The 27972-nt window shown below is 40.0% G+C and overlaps 1 protein-coding gene across 1 annotated transcript; it reads right to left on the bottom strand.

The window, feature by feature from the left end:
• Positions 1–27936, bottom strand: bbs5 (Bardet-Biedl syndrome 5). Its single transcript, XM_043693652.2, has 12 exons — positions 27780–27936; positions 27141–27223; positions 23372–23437; positions 17250–17299; positions 15144–15271; positions 14606–14741; positions 14378–14473; positions 5478–5540; positions 5159–5293; positions 2497–2580; positions 1727–1750; positions 1–1627 (listed from the first exon to the last, which is right to left on the bottom strand). Exons 1-12 carry the CDS (start codon positions 27839–27841, stop codon positions 1526–1528), a joined length of 1029 nt encoding a protein of 342 aa, XP_043549587.1. The 5' UTR covers positions 27842–27936; the 3' UTR covers positions 1–1525.
• Between the last annotated feature and the right edge of the window lie 36 nt (positions 27937–27972).

Here is a 27972-nt window from a genome sequence, read left to right as displayed (position 1 = left end):
TTGCCATAGGGATCCCTCTTCTTGAGATAACTGTGTTGATAGTTCTCCATAAGATCACAACACATAGGAGCAGAAATTAGGCCATTTAGCCCATTAAGTCTGCTCCAACATTCAATCATGGCTGATAAGTTTCTTAACCCTATTCTCCTGCTTTCTGCCCGTAACCCGTGATCCCCTTGACAAGCAAGAACTTACCTATTGCTTAAATACACTCAATGACCTGTCCTCCACAGCTTTCTCTGGCAATGAATTTACTACTCTCTGGCTGAACAAGTTTCTTCTTATCTCTGGAGCATCTGAGGCTGAGGGGTGACCTTATAGAGGTATACAAAATTATGAGGGGCATGGATAGGATAGACAAAGTCTTTTCCCTGGGATCGGGGAGTCCAGAACCAGAGGGCATAGGTTTAGGGTGAGAGGGGAAAGATATAAAAGAGATCGAAGCGGCAACTTTTTCACGCAGAGGGTGGTACGTGTATGGAATGAGTTGCCAGAGGATGTAGTGGAGGCTGGTACAATTGCAACATTTAAGAGGCATTTGGATGGGTATATGAATAGGAAGGGTTTGGAGGGATATGGGCCTGGTGCTGGCAGGTTGGACTTGATTGGGTTGGGATATCTGGTCGACATGGACAGGTTGGACCAAAGGGTCTGTTTCCATGCTGTACATCTCTATGACTATGACTCTGTTCTAAAAGGTCATCCTTTCACTCTAAGGCTGACCCTTCAACTCATAGTCTCTCCTACCAATGGAAACATTTTCCCAACATCGACTCTGTGAAAGCCATTCAGTATTCTGTAAGTTTCAATTAGATACCCACTCCAACCACCCCCCACCCTTCTAAATTCCATTGGGTATAGACCCAGAGTCCTCAAATGTTCCTCATACGTTAAGCTTTTCATTCATGGGACCATTCTCATGAACCTCCTCTGAACATACTCCAGGGCCAGTACATCTTTCCTGAGATATGGGGTCCAAAACTGCACACAATACTCCAAATGTGGTCTGAGGAGAACCTTTTAAAGCCTCAGAAATACATCCCTGCTTTTATATTCAAGTCCTCTCAAAATAAATGCCACACTGCATTTGCCTTCCTAACTACTGATTCAACATGTACGTTTTTCTTGAGAGAATCCTGGACTAGAACTCCCAAGTCTCTTTGCACTTCAAACTTCTGCATTTTCTCCCCCTTTAGAAAACAGTCCATGCTTCCAATCTTCCTACAAAGTGCACTGCTTTACACTTTCTCATATTGTACTCCATCTGCCACTATTTTGCCTATTTTCCTAAGTTGTCTGAATCCTCCTGCAGCCTCCTCACCTCCTCAGTACTACCTGTCCCTCTAGCTTTCTTTGTATAATCTGCAAATTTAGCCAGAATACTCTCAGTTCCTTCATCTAGATCCTTAATGTATAAAGTGAAAAAAATTGTTTGGTTTTATTTTTCAGCAGCAATGATTACTGGAAGTTGTATCTCATAGTCACTGTGTGATAACTTAAAACAACACAAAAGTAAACTTGAAGTTCAACCCATCACTTCCCAAAGTCCTTGAAGAGTGAAGCCGTCTTTCAATTTTTCAATTGCAATCCCCAGTTCCTCTGAATAAACTGGCTCACGATCCTGTTGCTAAAAAAAATAATAAATTTAGTTTCACAAAATGTAACAAGAGCGATAGTGAAAGATGTATTCAGAATATGCAACTGGCTGATCAGAAGTTAGGTATACCTTATTAGTATCTGCGAAGTAAGCCTGGAAAAGAAAATCAAAAATAAATTCACACCAGAAAGGTTTATTATAATGAAATGAAAAATAATCTGCAATTATGATGTTTTATTCTGGAAAAAAAAGTGTTAAACAACAACCCTTGCTTTGTTTTGCTCTGTACAGGTACTGCAAGATCGGCTGAGTACCTTTATTTTAAGCCTTCTTGCAGGATGACACCAGAATATTTTCACAAAAGAAAAGCAACGTAAAGAAACTCAATAGAATATTGCACATTTTAAATTAAAGTAAACCTATTTTAGATTTTTTGCTGAAATTGGTACTTCTGTACACACAAGTGGCCGAACTACCTGTTACTTATATATTTAAAATACTGATTATGAAACAAATTCGGGCAATAAATTAGTAAAGATCACACATCTGTACGCACATGGAACATCCATTATTTTAAATGTGAAATGAAGGAAATCATTATGACAGATAATAAATATTTATTGTTTTGTGAGCCTGCACTGACTTGTTTGCAAAAGTGATTTTAATACAGATATCATATCACACTTTTTATAGGATTACAAACTGAAATACGCTTTACTGTAGCAAAAGAGATTTTTTAATCAATACTATCTTTATAATCTCCATTTAATACTTGACCTTTCAATGAAAATAGATTCTTTTTCCAAAAATACAAATTTTAAATTGAACAAAATAATTTTTCACAAACTCTCTGGACTTCTTAACTTATTGATAGCATTCCTTTTTCAATTAACACTTACCACAAAAGCATCAGTCTGTTCTTCTGGTTCAATTTCAACATCATCTTGAACTTGCTCAACAGTCAGGTCCTCAAGTGGCTGAGGCTGTAACAAAACCGTTGATACAGTACATTCAGATCCATGACTGTACCTGTACTGCTTAGCCGTCGAGGGGTAAGTAGTACAGGTACAACCGAGCATTAATAAATCCAACAGAGCATTAATAAAAATAACAATGAGCAGTCACTATGGCAAACACAGCTATGCATTTTATATTATTATTGAGAGTTTACCAAGTATAAGATGAATTCATCTTAAACTATTTGTCATAATCTGTGCACGGAATGGTCAACAATGAGATCTGGTATCTGTATTGTACGGTTCTAGTTTGTGCTCAGTAGTGTGCTGATTTTAGGTGTTTTGAATCACCCTTAGATCCCTGATTTTAGACAGTGGACTTACTTAGGGAATGTGAAATGTTGAAGGCAATGGACAGGTGTTATAGGGTAAAAGAATCTCTGTATTTATTTAAATACAAAAAAAACAAGAAAATAAAGGTAAATGCAACAAACAGTGAAATCAACACTATGAATTATCCAGAGGACAGTCATTAAATACACTATTAAACACAAACGTAACGCTGTTTGAATCCAAAACAATAATTTTAATCACAGAAACTTTAATCAGGCTTCCTAACCTTGGGATTCCCTACACCGTCATCACCCATCTTCCCCTCCACACTACTTAGGTCAAAAACTTCAGAGTCTCAGGAGTTTAAGCTCACCACAGGGGGAAAGAGCAATTTTGAAGTACTGTTGATTGTTGAGGTTCTAGCTGATGGTTCTCTTGGTTTAGAACAGGCCCGTGACTGGAAGCTCTTGTTTGGATAGCGCTTGGTTGGCTTCCCAAACTCTCGGATGCCCTTTGTTGCAACACTGCTCTTGGTTTGGCTTCTCGAATCCGCTTTTCTGTTCAGCCTGTGTGGTGTTATAAACTGCCTGTTGGGGCTGCAAGCCTGTGGGGAAGAGGTTTCTGCAGAAGCTTGTTGTTGAAAAAAGCTCTTCGCCCAGGTACGATGAGGGCTAGCAGTTATATAGGATGTAGGGACAATTTATGCAAATACTGGAATCTGTATTGAAAACAACAAATGCTGGTAGAATGCTGTGATCTCCAGCATTTGCTGTTTTCTAACAGTTATACAGACCATGTGGCCTGTTATCTCCTCTCAAATCTGTAATGCCATTGTGTTTCTGGTGTCCCCTTTGAGATCAATTGGCTTCTTAACATGAGGTGGAAGTGCCGGTGTTGGACTGGGTTGGACAAGGTCAAAAATCACATGACACCAAGCTACAGTCCATTGGGTTTATTTGAAAACAATAGCTTCCTGATAGTTAAGAGTATGTGTGATTGTATTTTGATTGAAGTTGAATATCCAGTAACTCTGAGGCTCCATACTGTCTGCACTAGGTAACCCAAGGTTTCGGTCCAGGTGTTAGGTTTGGGTTGATTCCACTTTTAGAATGGAGGTATAAATTGGAATTCCAGGCAGAACAATAGTCCCAGACCAAAATCATTCTGGCTGTGTGTGTGTGTTTATTGCAGCCTGAGCTCAGGATTTTGCCCAGTGTTTTTAGATATTAGAAAAGTCCAGGGTGTTGTGCAGTATTTTAGATGATGAGAATTTTTGCTCAATCCCACAATATCTCTACTGCATAATGGGTGTCAGCTCCCTGCTTCACAATGTACTTAGATCCTACAAGAGGTCAGTTGCAGACCACAACATAATGCACTTGTGCTTACAGTCTGAACACTTAATTAGTGCTCCACTAATTTACATGTTTGTGTAAATTAGATTTGAGCCATAAAATGATTGATGTGCTGACAGAATATTCCAAAAACTGAAGCAATTTTTAGAATAGACACTGGATGGCTGCTTCTCTGCTCAGCTATCTGAAGGTGTTTTACAGATTTCCATTTAGATGTTTGGCATTTATTACCCTGTACCATATCACTGATGTGAGAAAAAATGAAAAGGAAACCTATTGAAACTTAACTGTTAGCTTCCGAAACTGCAAAACAACTGTTCTGTGTGTCTATTTCTCCAGGAACTGGTTACTATGCCATGTTTTCAAAGAAACAGAGGGTATCTTTCTGGGAGTTCCTAGAAATGGCCATGGGTTTGCAAACAGCTTTGCAATTAGCACCATGATCATGAAATTCATCTCAATGCAACAGCTCAGTTAGATGTTTCTTCTTAAAAATAATCATGACTTATTAAATCTAAATCATAACATTATAAAGTTATAATGGGCAAGTCGATGGCCTAGTGGTATTAACACTAGATTATTAATCCAGAGACCCAAGTAATGTTCTGGGGACTGAGGTTCGAATCCAGCCAAACCAGGTGGTGGAATTTGAATTCAATAAAAAGCCTGAATTAAGAGTCTGATGATGACCATGAATCCATTGTCGATTGTCAGGGAAACTCACTACTGTCCTCAGGGAAAGGAAATCTGCCATCCTTACCTGGTCTGGCCTACATGTGACTCCAGACCGACAGCAGTGTGGTTGGAACTTAACTGCCTTCCAGGCAATTAGGGATGAGCAATAAATGTTGGCCTAGCCAGCAACACCCTCAATATAATAAAACATAAATTGTAATTAGTGAATAACAAATAATCACCTTTTCCTCCATTTCATATTGAACTCCAAAGATTGGGCAGGCAGAGTAAACTTTATGCAAGGAATTTATCTCCTTTACTGCTTCTTGAAGTTTTTCCACAGGATCAATTTTAAAACCAAGAACATATCCTCCACTCTAAATATAATGGAAAGGACATCACATTAACAATTCTGGTTTGCCTACCTAACTGTATCAAAGCATAATTTCCTTGAAATCTATAGTCAAAAATAAAATTACATTCACATGGGTGGAATTGTATTAGCAGTACAGTATATATTGTAAAACTACAATGGGAAAATAAATGTTTTAAAAGGTTTACCTGCTGTGAGCTTTCAATCACAAGTGCTAGCCCAAATTTTGAGTCCCTGATTTTTATTGATCGCTGGAATGAAAGAAAATCAACTTTATGTTATGTATACTTCAGAAGATAGGATCAAATAAGAACTCTGCACACTTTGAACATATAGACCTAATATCCCATTGATTATCCAAACGAACAGTGTTATAAATATTATTTAAGATATGGAATATTCCGTAACTAATATAAAAAACAACATATCTTGACATTTTTGTAGCATTGTCATAATTATTAGCTATTTCCATCGATATCAAGTTAAAAATGTATAAAATCACGAGGGGCACAGATAGAGTAAATAGACCAAGACCTTTTCCCTGAGGTGAGGAATCCAAAACTAAAGAGCACAGGTTTAAGGTGAGAGGGGAAAGATTTAAAAGGAACCTAATGGGCAACTCTTTAATGCAGAGGGTGGTGCATGTATGGACTGTGCTGCTAGAGGAAGTGGTGGAGGCTGGTACAATTACAACATTTAAAAGCATCTAGGTGGGTATATGAATAGGAAGGGTTACGTAGATGTAGGCCAAATGCTGGCAAATGGGATTAGATTTATTGAAGATATCTGGCTCGCATGGACAGGTTGGACTAAAGGGTGTGTTTTCGTGCTGTACAACTCTATGATGTCAGGTATAGACAAGACAGATCAATCAAAATCTTAGTATAAAGGCAGTAGGAGTATACTTAAGAGGGAAATTGGGAGGGCAAAAAGGGGACATGAGATAGCTTTGGCAAATAGAGTTAAAGAGAATCCAAAGGGTTTTTACAAATACAGTAGCACTTCGACTTATGAATTTAATCCGTTCCGGGACCCGGTTCGCGAACCGAAAAGTTCACGAACTGAATCAATTTCTCCCATTGTTCGGATAGCGTAAGAATGCTTGGACGGCTGTTCACAGCGTACGCGCCAAAGACGAACTGAATGAGATCACGCGGGGCCTGAGAGCTTTTGCTTTCAACAAGTGCGTAGCAAAGCAGAACAATGAAACCACGTGGTCGCAAACGGGATTTTTGCGTTCGTACCTTGAATTTCGTATGTACGTTGAAGCAAAATTTTACGTACAATCCTGTTCGTTAACCGATTTGTACATGAATGGGGTCGTTCGTATGTCAAGGCGCTACTGTACATTAAGGTCAAAAGAGTAACTAGGGAGAGAGTAGGGCCCCTCAAAGATCAGCAAGGCAGCCTTTGTGTGGAACCACAGGAGATGGGGGAGATAGTAAACGTGTATTTTGCATCAGTGTTTAGTGTGGAAAAGGACATGGAAGGTATAGAGTGTAGGAAAATTGAGGATGATATCTTGAAAAATGTCCATATTACAGAGGAGGAAATGCATAAAAGTAGATAAATCCCCAGGACCTGATCAGGTGTACCCTAGAACTCTGTGGGAAACTAGGAAAGTGACTGCTGGGCTCCTTGCTGAGATATTTGTATCATCATAAGTCACAGGTGAGATGCCAGAAGACTGGAGGTTGGCTAACGTGGTGCCACTATTTAAGAACGGTGGTAAGGACAAGCCAGGGAACTATAGACCAGTGAGCCTGACGTCAGTGGTGGGCAAGTTGTTGGAGGGAATCCTGAGGGACAGGATGTACATGTATTTGGAAAGGCAAGGACTAATGCGGGATAGTCAACATGGCTTTGTGCGTGGGAAATCATGTCTCACAAACTTGATTGAGTTTTTTGAAGAAGTAACAAAGAGGATTGGTGAGGGCGGAGCAGTGGACATGATCTATATGGACTTCAGTAAGGCATTCGACAAGGTTCCCCATGGGAGACTGGTTAGCAAGGTTAGAGCTCATGGAGTACAGGGAGAACTAGCCAGTTGGATACAGAACTGGTTGAAAGGTAGAAGACAGAAGGTGGCGGTGGAGGGTTGTTTTTCAGACTGGAGGCCTGTGACCAGTGGAGCACTGCGAGGATCAGTGCTGAATCTTACTTTTCTTCATTTATATAAATGATTAGGATGTGAGTATAAGAGCTATAGTTAGTAAGTTTGCAGATGACGCCAAAATTGGAGGTGTAGTGGACAGCAAAGAAGTTTAGTTGAAAAATAAGCCCAAAAATAAGCCCAAAAAAGGCTTATGCCCAAAACGTCGATTCTCCTGCTCCTCGGATGCTGCCTGGCCTGCTGAGTTTTTCCAGCACCACATTTTTCAACTCTGGTACTCCAGCATCTGCAGTCCTCACTTTCTCCTAGCAAAGAAGGTTACCTCAGATTACAATGGCATCTTGATCTGTTGGGCCAATGGGCTGAGGAGTGCCAGATGGAGTTTAATTTAGATAAATGTGAGGTGCTGCATTTTGGGAAAGCAAATTTTAGCAGGACTTATACACTTAATGGTAAGGTGATGGGGAGTGCTGCTGAACAAAGAAACCTTGGATTGCAGGTTCATAGCTCCTTGAAAGTAGAGTCGCAGGTATGCTTTCCTTTATTGGTCAGAGTATTGAGTACAGGAGTTGGGAGGTCATATTGCAGCTGTACAGGACATTGGTTAGGCAACTTTTGGAAAACTGCATTGCAAATCTGATCTCCTTCCTATTGGAAAGATATTGTGAAACTTGAAAGGGTTCAGAAAAGATTTACAAGGATGTTGCCAGGGTTGGAGGATTTGAGTTACAAGGAGAGGTTGACTAGGCTGGGGCTGTTTTCCCTGGAGTGTCGGAGGTTGAGGGGTAACCTTATAGTGGTTTATAAAATCATGAGGGGCCTGGATAGGATAAATAAGTCTCTTCCCATGGGTGGGGGAGTCCAGAACTAGAGGGCATAAGTTTAGGGTGAGAGGGGAAAGATATAAGAGACCTGAGGGGCAACCTTTTCATGCTGAGGGTGGTATGTGTATGGAATAAGTTGCCAGAGAAATGTTGGAAGTTGGTACGATTGCAACATTTAAAAGGCATCTGGATGGGTATATGAATTGGAAGGGTTTGAAGGGATATGGGCCGGGCGCTGGCAGATGGGACTAGATTGGCTTGGGATATCTTGTTGGCATGGATGAGTTGGACCAAAGGGTCTGTTTCCATCCTGTACATTTCTATGACTCTACGACTCTATGTAGAACACATTGATAACTGTAGAAAAACCAAATTGGATCAATAACTGTATATAAATCCTCCAATAAGCAACTGAAGCAGTATATGCTGTTTTCATGATTCAGATTCATTGATCAAGATTTCATGGAATCATTTTCACAGCAATGGAAAGAAGCCCTTCAATCCATCGAGTTTGCATTGGTCATCAAGCACCTATCTTATCAAAGTACTGTTTTCTAACACTTGGTCGAAGCCTTCTGTGGTCTACCTCTTCAAGTGATCATCTACATACTACTTAAAATGTCCTGATGGTTCCTTCCCCTATCACTCTTTTAAGCAGTGAGTTCCAGAACCTCTTGGTGAAAGATTACTTCTCTAAAACCCCAGTAAACATCCTTTACATTCAATCTATGCTCCTAGTTATTGATCCTTCTTCTAAGAGGAACAAAATTCCTTATCGACTGTCTTTGCCCCTCAGAACTTTGTACACCTGAAACAGATCCCCTCTTAGCCTTCTATGCTCTAAGGAAACAAACTCAGCCTATCTGGTTTCTCTTCATAGAGAAAATGCTCCAGCCCAGGAAACATCTCCTCTGTACATTCTCTACAGCAAACACATCCTTCCTATACAACCTATGGGATCCTAAACACTGTGGGATTGGGTAAATAGGTTAAAAGCAAATAGAGAAACAGTGCCAGATATAATCAATAAATATATTCCATTGAGGAAGAAAGATTATCAGATGCATGTTTTGACTAAGGGTGGCATCAAATTAAAAGAAAAAGCATATAATGTTGCCAAAGTTATTGACAGGCCAGAAGATTGGAAACACTTTAGAACAATAAAGGATAACAAAAGAAAACATGGAGAAATCAGATTATGAGAGAAATATAGCAAATAATATAAAAACAGACAGGAAAAGCATGAGTTTATTAACAGGAAAAGAGTATATAAAGGAAACATCGATCTCGGAGAGGTGGGGAGCAATGAATTAATTATTTTGAATAAGAACAATAGATTTTGGATCTAATGTTGCAGTAGAAAATATTAAAAATTCACAAGAATAGTTGAAAATCAAAAGGACAAAAGGGTGAGAAAGTCTAATAACATTCTTTATTTATGTTATTATGGGAAAACTAATGGGACTTGTGGCTCACAAGTCTCCTAGATGCATCAGGTTTAACCTTTCGAAATTCCCAAGAATCTGGAAAGGTCGCAGTGGAAAGGAAAACAACAAAAGTAAAACCTCAGGAGGGAGGTGAAAAACAGGAAACTCTACTGTCCAGTTAGTTTAATGTCTATCATTAGAAAAATGCTAAAATCCATCATTAAAAAAGATAGTATTTATTTTATAAATGTTCTGCTCCGATCAGGCAGAGTTAACACAGTTTGTACAAGGGAAGTCATGTTTCTCAAATTTACTATTGTTAAGTATGTAAGTTAGCTCGCTGAGCTTGAAGGTTTGTTTTCAGACGTTTCGTCACCGTACTAGGTAACATCATCTGTGAGAGTCTCTGGTGAAACACTCATGGTATGTCCCACCTCTCTATTTACAGGTCTTGGTTTCCTAAGGTGGGTGACGTCATTTTCGGTTCTTTTTCTCAAGAGAAGATAGATAGGGTCTAAATCAATGTATTTATTGATGGAGCTCTGGTTAGAATGCCATGCCTCTAAGAATACTCGTGCGTGTCTTTGTTTCGCCTGTCAGAGGATGTGTGCATTGTCCTAGTCAAAGTGGTGTCCTTCTTTGTCTGTATGTATAGAAACTAGTGATAGTGAGTCATGTCTTTTGGTGGCCAGTTGGTGTTCATGTATCCTGGTGGCACGTTTCCTGCTGGTTTGTCCGATGTAGTGTTTTTTACAGTTCTTGCATAGTATCTTGCAAATGATGTTAGTTTTGCTGGTGGTATCTCATGGATCCTTTAGATTCATTAGTCACTGTTTAAGTGTGTTGGTAGGTTTGTGGGCTACCATGATGCCAAGGGTTCTGAGTAGTCTTGAAGTCATTTCTGTTACACCTTTGATGTAAGGTAATGTGGCTATAGTTTCTGGTTCGGTTGTGTCTGCTTGTTTGGGTTTGTTTCTGAGGAATCTGCAGATTGTATTCATTGGGTACCCATTTTTCTTGAAAACGTTGTATAGATACTTTTCTTCTGCTTTTTGTATTTCTTGGGTGCTGCATTGTGATGTAGCTTGTTGAAGTAATGTCCTGATGCAGCTCCGTTGGTGAGTATTGGGATGATTGCTTCTGAAGTTAAGTATTTGGTTCGTGTGTGTTGTTTTTCTGTAGACGCATTACCTTACATCAAAGACATATCAGAAATGACTTCCAAACTACTCAGACCCCTTGACATCATGGTCGCCCACAAACCTACCAACACACTTAAACAGCGACTAATGAACCTTAAAGGATCCATTAGATACCACCAGCAAAACTAACATAATTTACAAGAAACCATGCAAGCACTGTAAAAAACACCATATCAGACAAACTAGCAAGAAACCTGCCACTGGATACATGAACACAAACTGGCCACCAAAAGACCCGACCCACTATCACTAATTTCTATGCATACAGACAAAGAAGGACATCACTTTGACTGATTCAACGCATACAACCTAAGACTGGTGAAACAAAAATATGCATGAGAAATCTTAGAGGCATGGCATTCTAACTAGAACTCCATCAATAAACACATCGATTTAGATCCTATCTACCTTCCCTTGAAAAAAAGAACCAGAAATTAAATCAACCACCTTAAGAAATCAAGACCTATAAATAGACCAGCAGGACATACCACCAGCACTTCACCAGAGACTCTCACTGATGATGTTACCCAGTATGGTGACGAAACATCTCAAAACAAACCTTCAAGCTCAGCAAGCTAACTTATATACGTATAACCAACCTGAACTACAAATCCCTTCAAACATCATTTACTGTAGTTCTTTAAAGATGAATGGAACCAGTCAACATAATATATTTAGATTTCAAAAGATATTTGGTAAGAGCTTATGGTGTTGGGGTGATTCATTGGCATGGGCACAGAACTGGTTAACTAACAGAAACAGGCAGTTGGGATAAATAGGTTATTTTCAGGATTGGATACTGTAACCAATAGAGTGCCAAAGGACATCAGTGTTAAGTCCTTTTATTTTTATCATTTTGAAGGATGTGCACGTCACTGGCTGGCCAGCATTTATTGCCTGCCCCTAGTTGCGCGTTAAGAAGTTGGTGGTGAGCTGCCTTTTTGAATTACTGCAATCCACCCGCTGTGGGTTGACCCACAATGCCATTGAGAGAGAATCCATGATTTTGACCCAGCAACAGTGAAGGAACGGTGATATACTGGGGTACCTCGATTATCCGAATGTCACAGGCGGGGAGTTTATTTTAGGATAATCGAATGCCAGATAACAGTTTAGCCAAGCATTAGGACCTTGCAGTCTAGTTCGGATAATGTGAAATTTGGATAATCAAATGCCGGATAATCAAGGTTACTCTGTATTTCCAAATCAGGATGGTGAGTGACTTGGAAGGGAACTTAAAGGTGGTGGTGTTCCAAGTGTGTGCTGCACTTGTTCGAGATGGAAGAGGTTGTGGGTTTGGAAGGTGCTGTCTGAGAATCTTTGGTGAATTTCTGCAGGCATCTTGTAGATATTATACACTGCTGTTACTTAGCACTGGTGGTGGAGGGAGTGGATGCTTGTAGATGCAGTGATGGAAATGTGTTGCTGGAAAAGCGCAGCAGGTCAGGCAGCATCTAGGGAACAGGAGAATCGACCTTTCAGGAAGAAGAAGGGCTAATGCCCGAAACGTCGATTCTCCTGTTCCCTAGATGCTGCCTGACCTGCTGCGCTGCGCTTTTCCAGCAACACATTTCCATCTCTGATCTCCAGCATCTGCAGACCTCACTTTCTCCTCAAAGATTTCAACCTACTGCGAATCCTCTTACAAGGATGCCTTCCTTGAAGAAGCTCTCTTTCTCCCTCTACAAAGGTTTCAGTGAGTCCCTCTCTCACTGCACCCCCCAGGTCATCTCCTCTGCACAGAAGCTCTTCAGCCACATTCTCAAACAGACTCGCTTGTAGATGCAGTGCCAATCAAACGTGCTGCTTTATCCTGGATCGTTAGATTAAATTAGATTAGTGTCAAGCCTCTTTAATGTTGTTGGGGCTGTATTCATCCAGGCAAGTAGGGAGTATTCCATTACAGTCCTGACATGTGCCTTGTAGATGGTGGCAGGTTTTGGGGAGTTATTTGCTGCAGTATTCCCAGTTTCTGACCTGCTCTTGTAGCCACTGCGTTTATCTGGTGAGTCTAGTTGAGTTTCTGATCAATGATAACTCCCAAGATGTTGATAGTGGGGTATTCAGTGATGGTAACACTATTGAATGTCAAGGGGCAGTGGTTAGATTGTCTCTTATTGATGGTCACAGCCTGACATTTGTGTGGCATGAATGTTACTTGCTACTTGTCAGCCCAAGCCTGGATATTGTCCCGATCTTGCATTTGGACATGGACTACTTCAATGTCTGAGTCGCGAATGTTGCTAAACATTGTGCAATCATCAGCGAACATCCCCACTTCTTACCTCATGATGGAAGAAAGGTCATTGATCAAGCAGCTGAAGATGGTGGGGCCTAGGATACTACCCTGAGGAACTCATGCAGAAATGTCCTGGAGCTGAGATGACTGACCTTCAACAACCACAACTATCTTTCTTTCTGTAATGTATGACTCTAACCATCGGAGAGTTTGCCCTCTGATACCCACTGATTACTGTTTGCTGGGTTCCTTGGGGCCACACTTAGTCAAATGCAGCCTTGATGTCAAGAGTTGTCACTCTCACCTCACCTCTCGAATTCAGCTATTTTGTTCATGTTTTAACCAAGGCTGTAATGAGGTCAAAGCTGAGTGGCCCTGGCAGAACCCAAACTGAGTGTCACTGAGCAGGTTATTGCTGAGCAGGTACTGCTTGAAAGCACTGTTGATGACACCTTCCAAACCTACTGTGGACTCATGGGGTGGTAATTGACTGGGTTAGATTTGTCCTGCTTTTTACGCACAGGACACACTTGGGTAATTTTCCATATTGTCTGGTAGATGCCAGTATTGTAACTATACTGGAACAGCTTGGCTAGGGGAGCAGCAAGTTCTGAGTGCAAATCTCAACTATATTAATGCCTTGACTGAAGGGACCAACTGTATTATAACCAAATTTGCTGACAATACAAAAATATATAGGAAAGCAAGTAGTGAGGAAGGTACAAAGAATCTGAAAAGGGATAGAGGTAGATCAAGTAAAGGTACAAAGATTTAGCAGTTGGTTTATAAAAGCAGAATATTATTTCAACTGAGAGAGATTACATGTTGCTGCATTACAGAGGGAGCTGTGTGTCCTTGTACATGGATCATAACAAGTCAGAATGCAGGTACAAGTAATTAGGATTGGATGTCATTTATTGTCCATCCCTAACTGTTCAGAGTGCAGTTAAGATTCAACCACATTACTATGGGTCTGGAGTCAGGTAAGGATGGCAGATTTTCTTCCCTAATGGACACTTGTATGATTTTTATGACTATTGACTCTCATTGTCACTAGCTAGATGTTTAATTCCAGTTTTTTTTTCTTTCAGTTCTTTCTTTCAAATCCCACCTGCTATGGTGGGATTTGAAACCAGTTCTTCAGAATTTTAGCTTGTTTTCTGGATTACTAGTCCAGTGATATTATCACTGTGCCACTACCTCCCCATTCATATATTTATTTATAAGACATTTTGAGAAAGCTTTGAACGCATGCAATTACTGGAAAGGAAACCAAAACTTACAATTTGTAAATAAGGAATGCTAACATTAAAACTATCATTCATATTGGCATGCCATACTATTCGAACATTTGTGATGAAAAAGGTTCCCAAATTGCCCTGTAGAGAATGAAAAACAAATAGGATTATTATTCAGGCAACAGAGAACCAAAAGCAAAAGGTGCATGTATAAACTGACTATATCCAATGTAGGCACTCTTAACAAAGGTTATAAGAAATAATATTCAGTACCTGATCACTTGATAGATTCCAGACACCATTAATTTTATCATACACCTGTTCCTGTGGCAGAAGTCGTAACTGCTTGTTTTGAATGAGAGCTCCTCTTAATTTAAGATCTCTATAAATTTTTGATGTTTCATATGCCCTACAAAAAATTGAAATTGTTGAAAATTCTTAAAAAGAATTTTTTTAACTGAAGCCAACATTGCTTTTTTTCATTCATAAGAACTCTCCCAATGTAAACACATTCCTATTTGCCAAGAACTATAATTCTCTCAATTTTTGTAACTAATTAGTAAGGCTTTCAGAAACAATTATCGTTAAACCCCTTCACAGAACAGATCAAAACCCACAATTAACTAGTTAAATATCCAATCTCAATAATAATATTTGTAGAAATAACATCTCTCACATTCTAATATTCATAGATAAACAACATAACAAACACAAGAAAGTGAAAAATTTAATTTAAACCAGATTCAGAAGTTATGTATTGATACATTCTGTTCAACTCCATCAAAATTTCATAACTGTACCGCAATACTACCTATGTACTGCAATGACTGTGGTGAATAGCCGAGGACTTCCTGGAACCACACTGGTAAAGATGAACTCAAATCGTGTGTTGTTACATTTTGTCAGAATGAAGAGAGCTTCGGTTTGGCCCCTAAGTTTCTGTAAAGTTAAATTTTAAATGTTAGCGTACTTAAAAATATTTCTGATAGCTTAGTAAGCAATTGCATTGCCTTTTGTGGTACTGAGTCATCAAGGCCTAGAATGTCTGAAACCAACACCAAGACCTGTGATAAGTTAACTGATTACTGGATGAAGCAGGAATTACACTATAGTCAAGCCTCACATATTCTTATTTGGTATTTACACATTATTACTTTATAAAGCCAGGAACCAGTTATCAGGATGAGTAGCCACTGTATATTTTTCATTTCTCAGGCAAAGGTCATTGAGGCCAAATGCGAGGTCTACACCACTATTCTAGCTGAGAAGATTTCATACAGTACCATACTAAACAAAGTCAAACTATTTTCTAAACCTGGCATGATTAAATAGTTAATCATAAATTATTGTGCAAAATAAACATGTACAGCATTTATTTAAAAATATTTTCTGACTAATGCATTTAATTTATAAAGTCAAATAAGTAGATCAAATGATCAATAACATTTATGCATGCTTTTCATGAGCCACTTTAGAGTTACTTTTCAGCACAGGTGCTGAAAGCTTCAAGAATGAGTAAATTATTAAATGAGTCCAAATCTGAACTTAGTTCAATATGAAGAGGAACTCTGAAAAAATTATAGTCTAATCAATTTCATGAATTGAAACCCTAGAAATGATCTCTAAATGAACTGAAGACAAAGAGATCTCTAGCAATCTTTCACTGCTCAGGGCATGTCAAGAATCTAACTTTCTATTTGTTCATGGAATGTGGACATTGCCAGCATTTATTGCTCATCTGTGATTTGTCTGTTGAAGTTTGGAGTGAGTTGCCTTTGTGAAGTGTTGCAGAACTTGACCCAGCAAATGAACAGCAATATAGTCCCAAATCAGGCTGCTGTGTGGCTTGAAGGGAAACTTGGACTTATTTACATGATACCCCTTGGTACCATTATCGGCAGGTTTGGAGTCAATTTCTATACTTCTGCTGTTGACAGCCCTCATCTTTTGTGAACCCTTGGCAGGAATCTTTCCTATGTGATGTGGCTGTTCTCTTTTAAAAACCATCCCTAAACCTATCCATCCTGCTAAGTCCATGTCAACCTTTAAAAGCTTTCTTTAAATGTTTTTTTACATAAGCTTACAGTCAGTTATTGCCAGATGAAATATGGTACAATGGCATGTTGGACCTAATAGTTTCAATCCATATTTTTGTAACTGGGGATTGCTCAAGCAAGTCCTTTCAAACTCTGTGGAACTGGATTGGATGAATCCCTTCCTAAAGTATAGAATCTGGAACTTCAGATATTTTTAATGAAATCGCAACATCAAGTACAGGAAGTCCACGGTACTGAAATTGTCAAAAGTTATTGCGCTAAGGAATAAAAACAGCCAGTTCTCAAAACAATCAGCAGGTCAGACACTACCTGTGGAGAGAAAGAGTTAATGTTTCAGGTTGATGATTCTTCATTAGGAGTATTTGACCTGAACTATTAGTTTGGTTTCTCTCCACAAACACTGACTAATCTTTTGAGCATTTCCAACATTTTGTGTTGCTATTTTAGGGCTCCAACATCTGCAATAGTTTGCTTTTGTAACTGGCAAGCAAGGTGACACTTCACCATGCACCTCTTTACCTTGATTTTGAGTTTTAGCCCCCTGGCAGAAGTCATATGTTTGCAACTTAATCAGGCAAAATCAAAAGAAGACCAAGGGTCCTAGAAAGCTAGATCAATCATGCAGATCATGAATTGTTGAATGGAAGAAATGAGGATGTGAGATGTAACAGATTGGGATTCATGATTGGGTTGGACACACAGAAACACCTCTAATACAGTGACATCACAAAATATCTTAAACATGGCTGGTGTTCCACTCCAGAGATATGTAAAAGGTACACATTTTAGAAGAGATTATATTTTTTCTTTTATTCAACTTAAACTTCACTTGTTTAAAGAAACAAATTTTTAAACTTTACCGAATTGGCAGTTCGGGTTGTAATGTTTATAATAGAGTTGTAGCCAACAGCTAAAAAAGAAAAGGACAAAATTAGTAATTTAGATATTGTATATAAGAATTTACGAAACTGGCTCAGTATGATGAATAACAGATGGCTGACATTGAGAGCTTTAACACATTTTTAAACCATAATTCTATTCCCAACAAGTAACAAATGTAGTCAAACCAAGCCAAGGACTTTTAATAATAGTTTGAGTCTCTCTAGCATAAACTTTCCATTTGATTCCTCCAAGAACAAGCCGAAACTCTCCACATCTTGTAATTCTCAAGTCCAACATATCAGAGACTCAAATATTCTATTTGTTCTTGATTTTCCTGAAAGTTAGAGAAGATTCTAGGTTAATATAAAATAATACATTTTTCAGGTTACAGCTCAACAAATAAATCCTGAGGAAAAAAACAGCATAGCTAAGCAAATTATCCACTGAAGGAGACTGGTCACACTCTCCAAATAATAGCTGCCTGGCTTAATAATAACAGCAATCATCTGGACTTATTCTGACTAAGTTTTTATAAAGTGATATGTCCATTTCACAGAAACAAATGTTTTTTTTTCTCAGAACAATTGTCATATTGGGTTACAATGGTGAAATATTGATCTATATAAATTAAGATATTAGAATAATGATTTGAAGCTCTTATATTATTTTCCTCCACCAAATTGGAATAATAGAAACTTAAGAGCAGAAGTATGTCTTAGCTGTTTGAATCTGTTCTGCAATTCAATTAAATTATAATTAAGGAGGAGAAAGTGAGGACTGCAGATGCTGGAGATCAGAGCTGAAAATGTGTTACTGGAAAAGCGCAGCAGGTCAGGTAGCATCCAAGGAACAGGAGAATCGACGTTTCGGGCATAAGCCCTTCTTCAGGAATGAGGAAAGTGTGTCCAGCAGGCTAAGATAAAAGGTAGGGAGGAGGGACTTGGGGGAGGGGCATTGGAAATGCGATAGGTGGAAGGAGGTCAAGGTGAGGGTGATAGGCCAGAGTGGGGTGGGGGGGCGGAGAGGTCAGGAAGAAGATTGCAGGTTAGGAAGGCGGTGCTGAGTTCGAGGGATTTGACTGAGTCAAGGTGGGGGGAGGGGAATGAGGAAACTGGAGAAATCTGAGTTCATCCCTTGTAGTTGGAGGGTGCCTAGGCGGAAGATGAGGCGCTCTTCCTCCAACCCTCATGTTGCTATGGTCTGGCGATGGAGGTGTCCAAGGACCTGCATATCCTTGGTGGAGTGGGAGGGGGAGTTGAAGTGTTGAGCCACGGGGTGGTTGGGTTGGTTGGTCCGGGTGTCCCAGAGGTGTTCTCTGAAACGTTCCGCAAGTAGGCGGCCTGTCTCCCCAATATTGAGGAGGCCACAATGATGTGTGTGGAGGTACAGGTGAATTTGTGGCAGATATGGAAGTATCCTTTGGGGCCTTGGAGGGAAGTAAGGGGGGAGGTGTGGGCGCAAGTTTTGCATTTCTTGCGGTTGCAGGGGAAGGTGCCGGGAGTGGAGGTTGGGTTGGTGGGGATGTGGACCTGACGAGGGAGTCACGGAGGGAGTGGTCTTTTCGGAATGCTGATAGGGGAGGGGAGGGAAATATATCCCTGGTGGTGGGGTCTGTTTGGAGGTGGCAGAAGTGAAGGCGGATGATACATTGTATATGGAGGTTGGTGGGGTGGTAGGTGAGGACCAGTGGGGTTCTGTCCTGGTGGCGGTTGGAAGGGCGGGGCTCAAGGGCGGAAAGTGGAGGAGATGCGGTGGAGGGCATCGTCGACCACGTCTAGGGTGAAATTGCGGTCTTTGAAGGAGGCTATCTGGGTTGTACGGTATTGGAACTGGTCCTCCTGGGAGCAGATGCGGCGGAGACAAAAGAATTGGGAATATGGGATGGCGTTTTTACAGGGGGCAGGGTGGGAGGAGGTGTAGTCTAGGTAGCTGTGGGAGTCGGTCGGTTTATAGTAAATGTCCGTGTTGATTCGGTCGCCCAAGATAGAAATGGAAAGGTCTAGGAAGGGGAGGGAGGAGTCTGAGACGGTCCAGGTAAATTTGAAGTCAGGGTGGAAGGTGTTGGTAAAGTGGATGAACTGTTCAACCTCCTCGTGGGAGCAGGAGGCAGCGCCGATACAGTCATCGATATAGCGGACGAAAAGATGGGGGGTGGTGCCAGTGTAGCTGCGGAAGATGGACTGTTCCACATATCCTACAAAGAGGCAGGCATAGCTGGGGCCCATGCGGGTGCCCATGGCTACTCCTTTGGTTTGGAGGAAGTGGGAGGATTGGAAAGAGGTTGTTCAGGGTGAGGACCAGTTCAGTCAGTCGAAGGAGGGTGTCAGTTGAAGGGTACTGGTTGGTACGGCGGGAAAGGAAGAAGCGGAGGGCTTTGACTCCTTTGTGATGGGGGATGGAGGTGTACAGGGACTGGATGTCCATGGTGAAGATAAGGCGTTGGGGACCGGGGAAGCGAAAATCATGGAGGAGGTGGAGGGCGTGGATGGTGTAGGTAGGGGAGTTCTTGGACTAAGGGGGACAGGACTGTGTCGAGGTATGCAGAGATGAGTTCGGTGGGGCAGGAGCAGGCTGAGATAATGGGTCGGCCGGGACAGTCAGGTTTGTGGATTTTGGGCAGGAGGGAGAAACGGGCGGTGCGGGGTTGTGGGACTATGACGTTGGAGGCGGTGGATGGGAGATCCCCTGAGGTGATGAGGTTATGGATGGTCTAGGTGATGATGGTTTGATGGTGGGAGGTGGGGTCATGGTCAAGGGGCAGTAGGAGGAGGTATCCGCGAGCTGGCGTTTAGCCTCAGCGGTGTAATGGTCGGTGCGCCAAATCATAATTAACTATACCATAAAGCCATTTTCCTACATTTTTCTTCATATCTTGTAATATTTTCCAAAACACACAAATCTATTGATCACAGTTTTGAAATTACAACTATCCAGCGTACAGCTTTTTGAGAGGATTCGTATAAATCATTTTTTGTTGCCTAAAAAAAAATGCTTCTTGTTAGGAATGCATCTATTCTATTAAATTCTAAATCAAAGAACAGTTTCCAATTATCATTTTAAAAACCTTCATGAATTCACCCTCAATATTCTAAACTTCAAAGAATGCCTTTTATTTTCATTTCAATTTTATCCATTTTTTTTTCATATTAAGTATGTCAGCAGCTATTAGTTCATGTTAGTGGGATCTATATTCCCACTAAAATGGGCTCTTGTCAATCGACATTTTAAATACTTCCTATTACTGTTCCATTTCCTTGTTCATTAGTACTTTTAAAGTTTTATTTTCCCTACTTTTGATCTTATCCCAATAAAGTCAGCTTTTTTCAGTTTATTATTTTGGGCTTTGTTTTATTTATGTGCAGTTTATTCTTTCCCTTTAAGTTTTTATCTTATTTTATTTTATCTTTATCTTTCATCCTTTTAGTTCACAGGAGATTTGGACTGTTCATGGAATTTGTTTCTAGACATGAAAGGCTAACAAAAAAACATTGAACGAAAGTCTGAACCAAATCTCCTTCCTAAAGTAGCAACTCAGTATTGTGAAAAATTACTATTGTGAACTCATAAACCACATATAAAATCAGAATTCCAGTACTGTGAAAAATGGATATAAAACTGTGAAAATGGGCTATTAAACTGGTGACTTGACTTTAAAATGACCTGCCTTGCAATTAAGATACACAATTTGTTTGATGTTATGCAACCTTCATCTTTTAATCTTCATTGCATTACAGAATTTCAGATGTCATCTCACCATATTCTTTCCGGATTTAGTTATTAGTAATTCTGATTCCTTCCTACTATTATTCCTTGTATTCATTCAAATTACTTCAATATTATAAAGTCTGTTCTATTCCATATGTTTCTGACTTCATTTTTGAAACTTTAGCAATTGTAGTTGTTGTAGATATGTTCACTGAGCCGGGAATTTAGATTACAGATGTTTTGTTCCCTTTCTAGGCGACATCCTCAGTACTGTGGAGCCTCCTGTGAAGCGCTGCTGGACTGTCAGTTGGAATTTATGCAGTTTCATTACCGCTGCTTCCGGTTGCCAGTTCCAGTTGGTCGTTGCACTGGTTGGTATACTGGGCCTAGGTCAATTTGTTTATTGATGGAGTCCATGGATGAGTCCCATGCTTCTAGGAATTTTCTGGCTGTCCTGTGTTTGACTTGTCCTATTATTGTTGTGTTGTCCTAGTCAAATTCATGGTCCTTATCGTGTGTGTGTGTGTATATAGACACTAGGGATAGTTAGTTGTGGCTTTCTGTGGCTAGTTGGTGTGCATGAATGTGGATCGCTAGTTGTCTGTCTGTTTGCCCTATATAGTGTTTCATGCAGTCTTTGCATCGCCATGTTTGTCCTGCACCTGATGGGTATAGGGTCTTCTTTCTGGTGAGTTGTTGTTTGAGAATGGCTGTTGGTTTGTGAGCTGTTATAAATCTGATCAACTGGAGGAATCTGGCTATCATGTCTGAGATGTTTTTATATAAGGTAGAGTGATTAGTGTGTTGTGTTGTGGCATGTAATTATGAGTAACATTATGATGGCAGGAAGATCATTGCTGAAGTAACTCAAGATGTTTGGGCCTAGAACACTACCTTGAGGAACTCCTACATAGATATCCTGTGATTGACCTCCATTAACAATATTTTGACATTCATAGATTTTCTTAAAATGTTTTTGACACAAGCATGAGAAATGGAAACAATAAGAAATTTTGTTTTGGTTATGTTATCGAATGATACTCTGAAATAAGTTAACATGTAAGAAGGCAGCAATGCAGACAGTAAAAAATTTTAATGAAGAGTGTTGACATCAATTCATAATTCATACCACGAGTAAATATTTATTTCCTGATGAAAAACTTACTTACTTACAGAATAAACATCAAAATCTTGTTCTACTGCGTGGGAAAACTGCATATGTTATTTCAGTGAAACAGTATGACCCTTTGATGAAGTACAAACAGGACAATGGGATTGGTGTAACTCAATTAAGCATTCACTGTTCAAGAATATCCTCATAGAAGAATTTAAAAAATGAGAAAATGAAAGACTTTAAAAACATGTCGGTTTGCTCACTGAGCTGGAAGGTTCATTTACAGACCCTACTAGGTAACATCTTCAGTGAGCCTCCGGCGAAGCACTGCTGATAATTCCTGCTTTCTATTTATATGTTTGGGTTTTTTGGGTTGGTGATGTAATTTACTGTGGTGATGTAATTTCCTGTTCTTTTGCTCAGGGTGTGGTAGATGGGGTCTAACTCGATGTGTTTGTTGATAGAGTTCCGGTTGGAATCCATGCTTCCAGGAATTGTATGGATACTAGTGAGATAGGGTCATGTTGTTTTGTGGCTAGTTGATGTTCATGTATTCTGGTGGCTAGTTGTCTGCCTGTTTGTCCAATGTAGTGTTTGTTACACTTCTTGCATGGTATTTTGTTTGCACTAGTTATGGGTCTTGCACTAGTATCCTTACATACAGATAAGAAAGGACACCACTTCGACTGGGACAACATATCCATCCTTGGACAAGCCAAACAGAGACACGCACAAGAATTCCGAGAAGCATGGCATTCCAACTGTAACTCTTATCAACAAACACATCGAGTTAGACCCCATCTACCACTCCCTGAGAAAAATAACAGAAAATGACATCACCACAGGAAATGACACCACCAACCCAAAGAAACCCAAACATATAAATAGAAATCAGGGATCATCTGAAGTGCTTCGCCCGGAGGCCCACTGAAGATGTTTATCTAGTAGGGTGACGAAACAGCTGGAAATGAACCTTCCAGCTGAGCGAGCAAAACCTACATCCAGAATCTCAACCGGAGCTACAAATCTTCTCAAAACTCGCTAAGACTTTAAAAACAAATTTTAATTGAATAATCATATTTCTTTGCATTTTAAATTATTACAAGTCATGCAACTATTTCTACTACTTTAATGCTTCACCAATGTTTGAAAGCTTACATTATTTGAGAAGTCACATAGAGAAATCTTTGTACCCTTTGGGACAGAGATGGGTTAATCCAGACTACTTCCACAACAAACACCATTTTTAATACTTAAATCCATTAATACAGCTTTACTTACATAAATTCACACGTGGAAGAGCCAGTGAGTGCCAGATAATTCGCAAATTGGTCACAAGCAATCTACCTTGAAAATCAATAACAATTATAAAAACAAACTTGGTTAAAAGAATGTTAAAATGATAATAAAACGATCACAATAAATGCATCATGGGACTTCACATGTAGGATTATCAGTTATTTTGTCAAAAACGATGAGTTATTCCCATTAATACATTCAGCAGCTAATGTCTAAATTGAGCTGAATTGATAGAAGAGAGTAATTTAATAAAATTTGTGTCTGCTATCATTGTCAGTTGCCTTTGCAACAGCTCTTGTCTTCCCTGAGGAATAAAATGAACTAAATTCTAGAGGGTGGAACTCCTCTAAAGAAGAATATTTGAATTTGTGCAGCAACTTTGATATTTTCAGGTAATGCTAATGTACTTCACAGCCAATAAATTACTTTAAGTATTTCTTAAAACAAATCCAGCAACCAATTTGCACATGAATAGCAATGAGATGGCTGAACAGTTAATATTTCAATTGACATCAACAACTTATATGTAAGTCTTAGAGTCATAGAGATGTATAGCATGGAAACAGACTCTTCTGTTCAACTCGTCCATGCCAACCAGATATTCTAAATTAATCTAGTCCCATTTGCCAGCATTCCTCAACTCTCCCTATGGATATCCCATCCAGATGCCTTTTAAATGTTGTAATTATACTAGCCTCCACTACTTCATCTGGCAGCTTGTTCCATACACAATTTAAGCTTCATACAGGAGCAAATGTCATTGTCCTATCCAATCAAGTACCATAGCTGATGAATCAGACATAATAGATCTGCTCTTACAACTCTTGCAACATTACTTCTATCCTTAGATCTCCTATACCATACATACATACTCCATGGTGACATCAATTGAAAACACCATGTTATTTTCTACATGTATAAGGACAGGATCCAGTTCTGTCTCAAACCCACCTTTCTCTTAAGCCCTCCATTGTCTCTAAATGATGAGATTGCTTATCTGACATCCAGTAATGAATGAAGAAAACATTTTCCAATTAAGTAAAGACTGAGATAGCAGTGTCTGTCATCAATTCACTCCTTCTCTTTGGCAGCTGTGTGAAGCTGAACCAGCTGTTTGTAACCTTGGTGTTATACTTGATCAGGATGAGTCTTCAACCACATATCTCATCACTAAAATTGCAGATTTCCACCTTTTCATTGTTTTTGAGAAGACGGTGATGAGCTGCTTTCTTGAACTGCTGCAGTTCACATTTATGTAGGTACCCCCATAGTGCTGTAAGTGAGATGGTTCCAGGATTTTAATCCATTGGCAGTCCAAAATTGACTATTCTTTCCTATTCATCTTTTGAGGTGATGATGACCAGCTAGGACGTTTGCTGAGTTTGAGTGGTACATGGTTGATTGAAAGGCTAATCTATACAAAAGATGCTACTGAAAATTGAACAGAGCACTGCACACATTTGAGGTTTTAGGCACATTTCTGGCTCAGGATTTTCTTTCCATCTGATATAAGTTTGTTTTTGAAAGTGGCTTCACCATTTCTTATTTGAATGCACAATATAGATGAATTCTGGCTGAAAGTTTCCCAAAACTCAAAGTCAATATCAAGCTTATAAGTGAATTCTTTTGAATATTCATGCAGCATTTTCTTTCACTGGAATGGCAGTGTAACCCACACTCAATCTCTCCATAGAAGATTCACATTGGTAAGTGAGAATAAGGTATTTTGGTTTAGATTAGCTGAGAATAGACTCCCTACAGTACAGAAACAGGCCCTTCGGCCCAACCAGCCCACACCGACCCTCCAAAGAGTAACCCACCCAGACCCATTTCCCTCTGACTAATTGACCTAACACTATGGGGCAATTTAGCATTACCAATTCACCTGACCTGCACATCTTTGGACTGTGGGAGGAAACCGGAGCACCTGGGGCAAAGCCATGCAGACACAGGGAGAATGTGCAAACTCCACACAGACAGTCACCCAAGGCTGGAATCGAACCTGGGACCCTGGTGCTGTGAGGCAGCAGTGCTAACCACTGAGCCACCGTGCCGCAATTCTTGAGCAGCTCAATTCAGATGTGACTGTTTCAATATGGTATGAATGCATGGCTTGCTAGCTCAAGGGAGCACCTCAGTGTCTAGTATTTTGCCCTGCCATCTCATCTCCAGAAGCTGCCAAAGGCTACTCAAGTGAAAGTGATTGAGCTTCTCGGCATAACACTGGTACACAGTGCAGGTGTCTCATCCATACTACAGAGTGAACAGGTCTAATGCTTCCAGTCTCCCAGATTTTGACACCGGTTTTGATACTGAATAGAAGGGCCTCAACATCAGCAGAATCAGTCCCAAAACTAACTCAAAAATAATACTCAATGTTTGGGTGCTAAGATCACAAAAGCTCTAGGAATGGTGTGCTTGACAGTACACCTCAAATCTGATGTAAATGAGGAAATTGTTTGCTGATCAAAGCAAATCTACAGGACTTGAGTTAGGAAAGGCTTATGATTGCGACTGGGACCAACTAAATAAAATCTACTTTCAGCTAATCTTTATTTAATAAGATCTGCCATTTCAACCAAAGCAAAAATGACAAAGACATCTTTGACATATATATAACCTCTTGATTTCATAAATCTACCAGACCTACTGAGTTTTCCCAGCAAGTTTTGTTTTTATTTTTGATTTCCAGCATCCACAGTTCTTTTGGTGTTTTCCCCCTTGATTTTGTGCGTGATTAAAAATTAATTTAAGAAGGAAAACGCTAAGATATCTGTCTAAACATTGAATGAGAAATATGTTTTACAGTCTAAATGAAAGGACATTTTCCATTTCCCACTAAGTTATATTTAGGCTAATTTTGTGGTAAGTTGGGAAATTTTGGATTGTCGTTTTTGCATATTGTACAGTAATATAGACAAGACTGTAGAAACATGCGACTGTACAGCACATTGGTTAGGCTACTATTGGAATATTGTGTGTAATTCTGGTGTCCTTCCTATCGGAAAGATGTTCTGAAACTTGAAAGGGTTCAGAAAAGATTTACAAGGATATTGCCAGGATTGGAGGATTTGAGCTATAGGGAGAGGCTGAACAGGCTGGGGCTGTTTTCCCTGAAGCATCGGAGGCAGAAGGGTGACCTTATAGAGGTTTACAAAATTATGAGGGACATGGATAGGGTAAATAGGCAGTCTTTTCCCTGGGGTCGTGGAGTCCAGAACTAGAGGGCATAGGTTTAAGGTGAGAGGGGAAAGATATAAAAGAAACATACGGAACAACTTTTTCAAACAGAGGGTGGTATGTGTAAGAAATGAGCTGCCAGAGGAAGCATATGAACAGGAAGGGTTTGGAGGGATATGGGCCGGGTGCTGGCAGGTGGGACTAGATTGGGTTGGGATATCTGATTGGCATGGACGGGTGGGACCGAAGGGTCTGTTTCCATGCTATACATCTCTATGACTTGTCAACAGGAAGCATTAAAGCTCTTTTTGAAAATCCTGTTTTAATGATATTTCAAAAGCTTATTCTCTTAACCAAGAAATATTTTTATATTTATGACAATTCACAACTACAGGACCAAAATCCCAAATAGATAGGGTAATTGATTTTTTTTTGCTTCAATAGGTCCAGTGGTCCAAAAGGTTTCCTTCTCCTGATTTGTAGCTTCTATGATTTTAAAGTCAATATCTACTACTAACAACATAATTATGTTAATTTATATAATGTAATTCAACGCTGAATTAGCTTCTACCTTTATCCCCGTTATTTCCTTTAGTATCTTCGATGGAGTCCAAGCAGTCAATTAGGACCTCTCCAGGTCTCATTTTCATTTGTCTGGAAGGAAAACCCAAATATCACCACACAAGATCTGTGCAATTCACCCAATCTACAGACACGCTGCCGTTCCAAGGTGACAGTCCTGAGTTACTGCAACTGGCAAGGAATAAACAATTAGGTTCTTTGGTAAATTTATCGAGGTTAAACTTTCATCTGTCACCTTTCTCCAGTGATAATGCCAGAGTTGTTATTTCTCAGCATTCACTGGTTATCATTGTCTGAAACACACATTAAAAAATAAATTGCTGGGAGAAATCCTGCAAATCTGGCTGCATCTGTGCAAAGAAAACAGAGTTAAAGTTTCGAGTCCAATGACTCCTCTTCAGAACTTGGTCACTGGACTGCTGATTTTCGGTTAGATTAGACAGACCTCCCCGATTTTATTGTGGGTGGCCGCACTTGACACGACTTTCTGATAAGGGGGTACAGCAGCACCTGTTAGTTGAATCGACATTTAATAGAGCGATGTGGGTTACAGCCATGAACCGAGCCGGACTCCATTTTAAATCTCACTTTCAGACACGTCAACACCAGGAACACTAAAGATACTCACTGAGGCGAAATGTCAAACCTAACATCCCTATCCTCCCAAAGCGCATCCAGAACGGGCACCATTGCTTCAGCTACCCGGGGCCCAGCTCGGTTCAGTCCGACAAGTACTGCCTCAAATCTCACCCAGTCCGGGTCAGTCACCTCGGCAACCGAACAACAGCGTCAGCCCCGGCAGCAGCACTGGGTTACAGCGC

Source organism: Chiloscyllium plagiosum, unplaced genomic scaffold (assembly GCF_037043375.1).
Source record: "Chiloscyllium plagiosum isolate Xiang-an unplaced genomic scaffold, Cpla_swu_hap1 HiC_scaffold_7, whole genome shotgun sequence".
NCBI lineage: Eukaryota > Metazoa > Chordata > Chondrichthyes > Orectolobiformes > Hemiscylliidae > Chiloscyllium > Chiloscyllium plagiosum.
Note: the sequence above shows the minus strand (reverse complement) of the source record. Positions and strands in the feature narration are given on the sequence as shown.

What these genes read in the sequence shown, in the direction of transcription:
- bbs5 (XM_043693652.2), bottom strand. Translation starts at nt 27,841, where the DNA reads ATGGTGCCCGTTCTGGATGCGCTTTGGGAGGATAGGGATGTTAGGTTT. An exon ending in TCTTCCACGTGTGAATTTAT is followed by an intron (nt 17,300 to 23,371) that starts GTAAGTAAAGCT and finishes TTTCTTTTTTAG; the next exon opens with CTGTTGGCTACAACTCTATT. An exon ending in AACAGACTGATGCTTTTGTG is followed by an intron (nt 1,751 to 2,496) that starts GTAAGTGTTAAT and finishes TTTCTTTTCCAG; the next exon opens with GCTTACTTCGCAGATACTAA.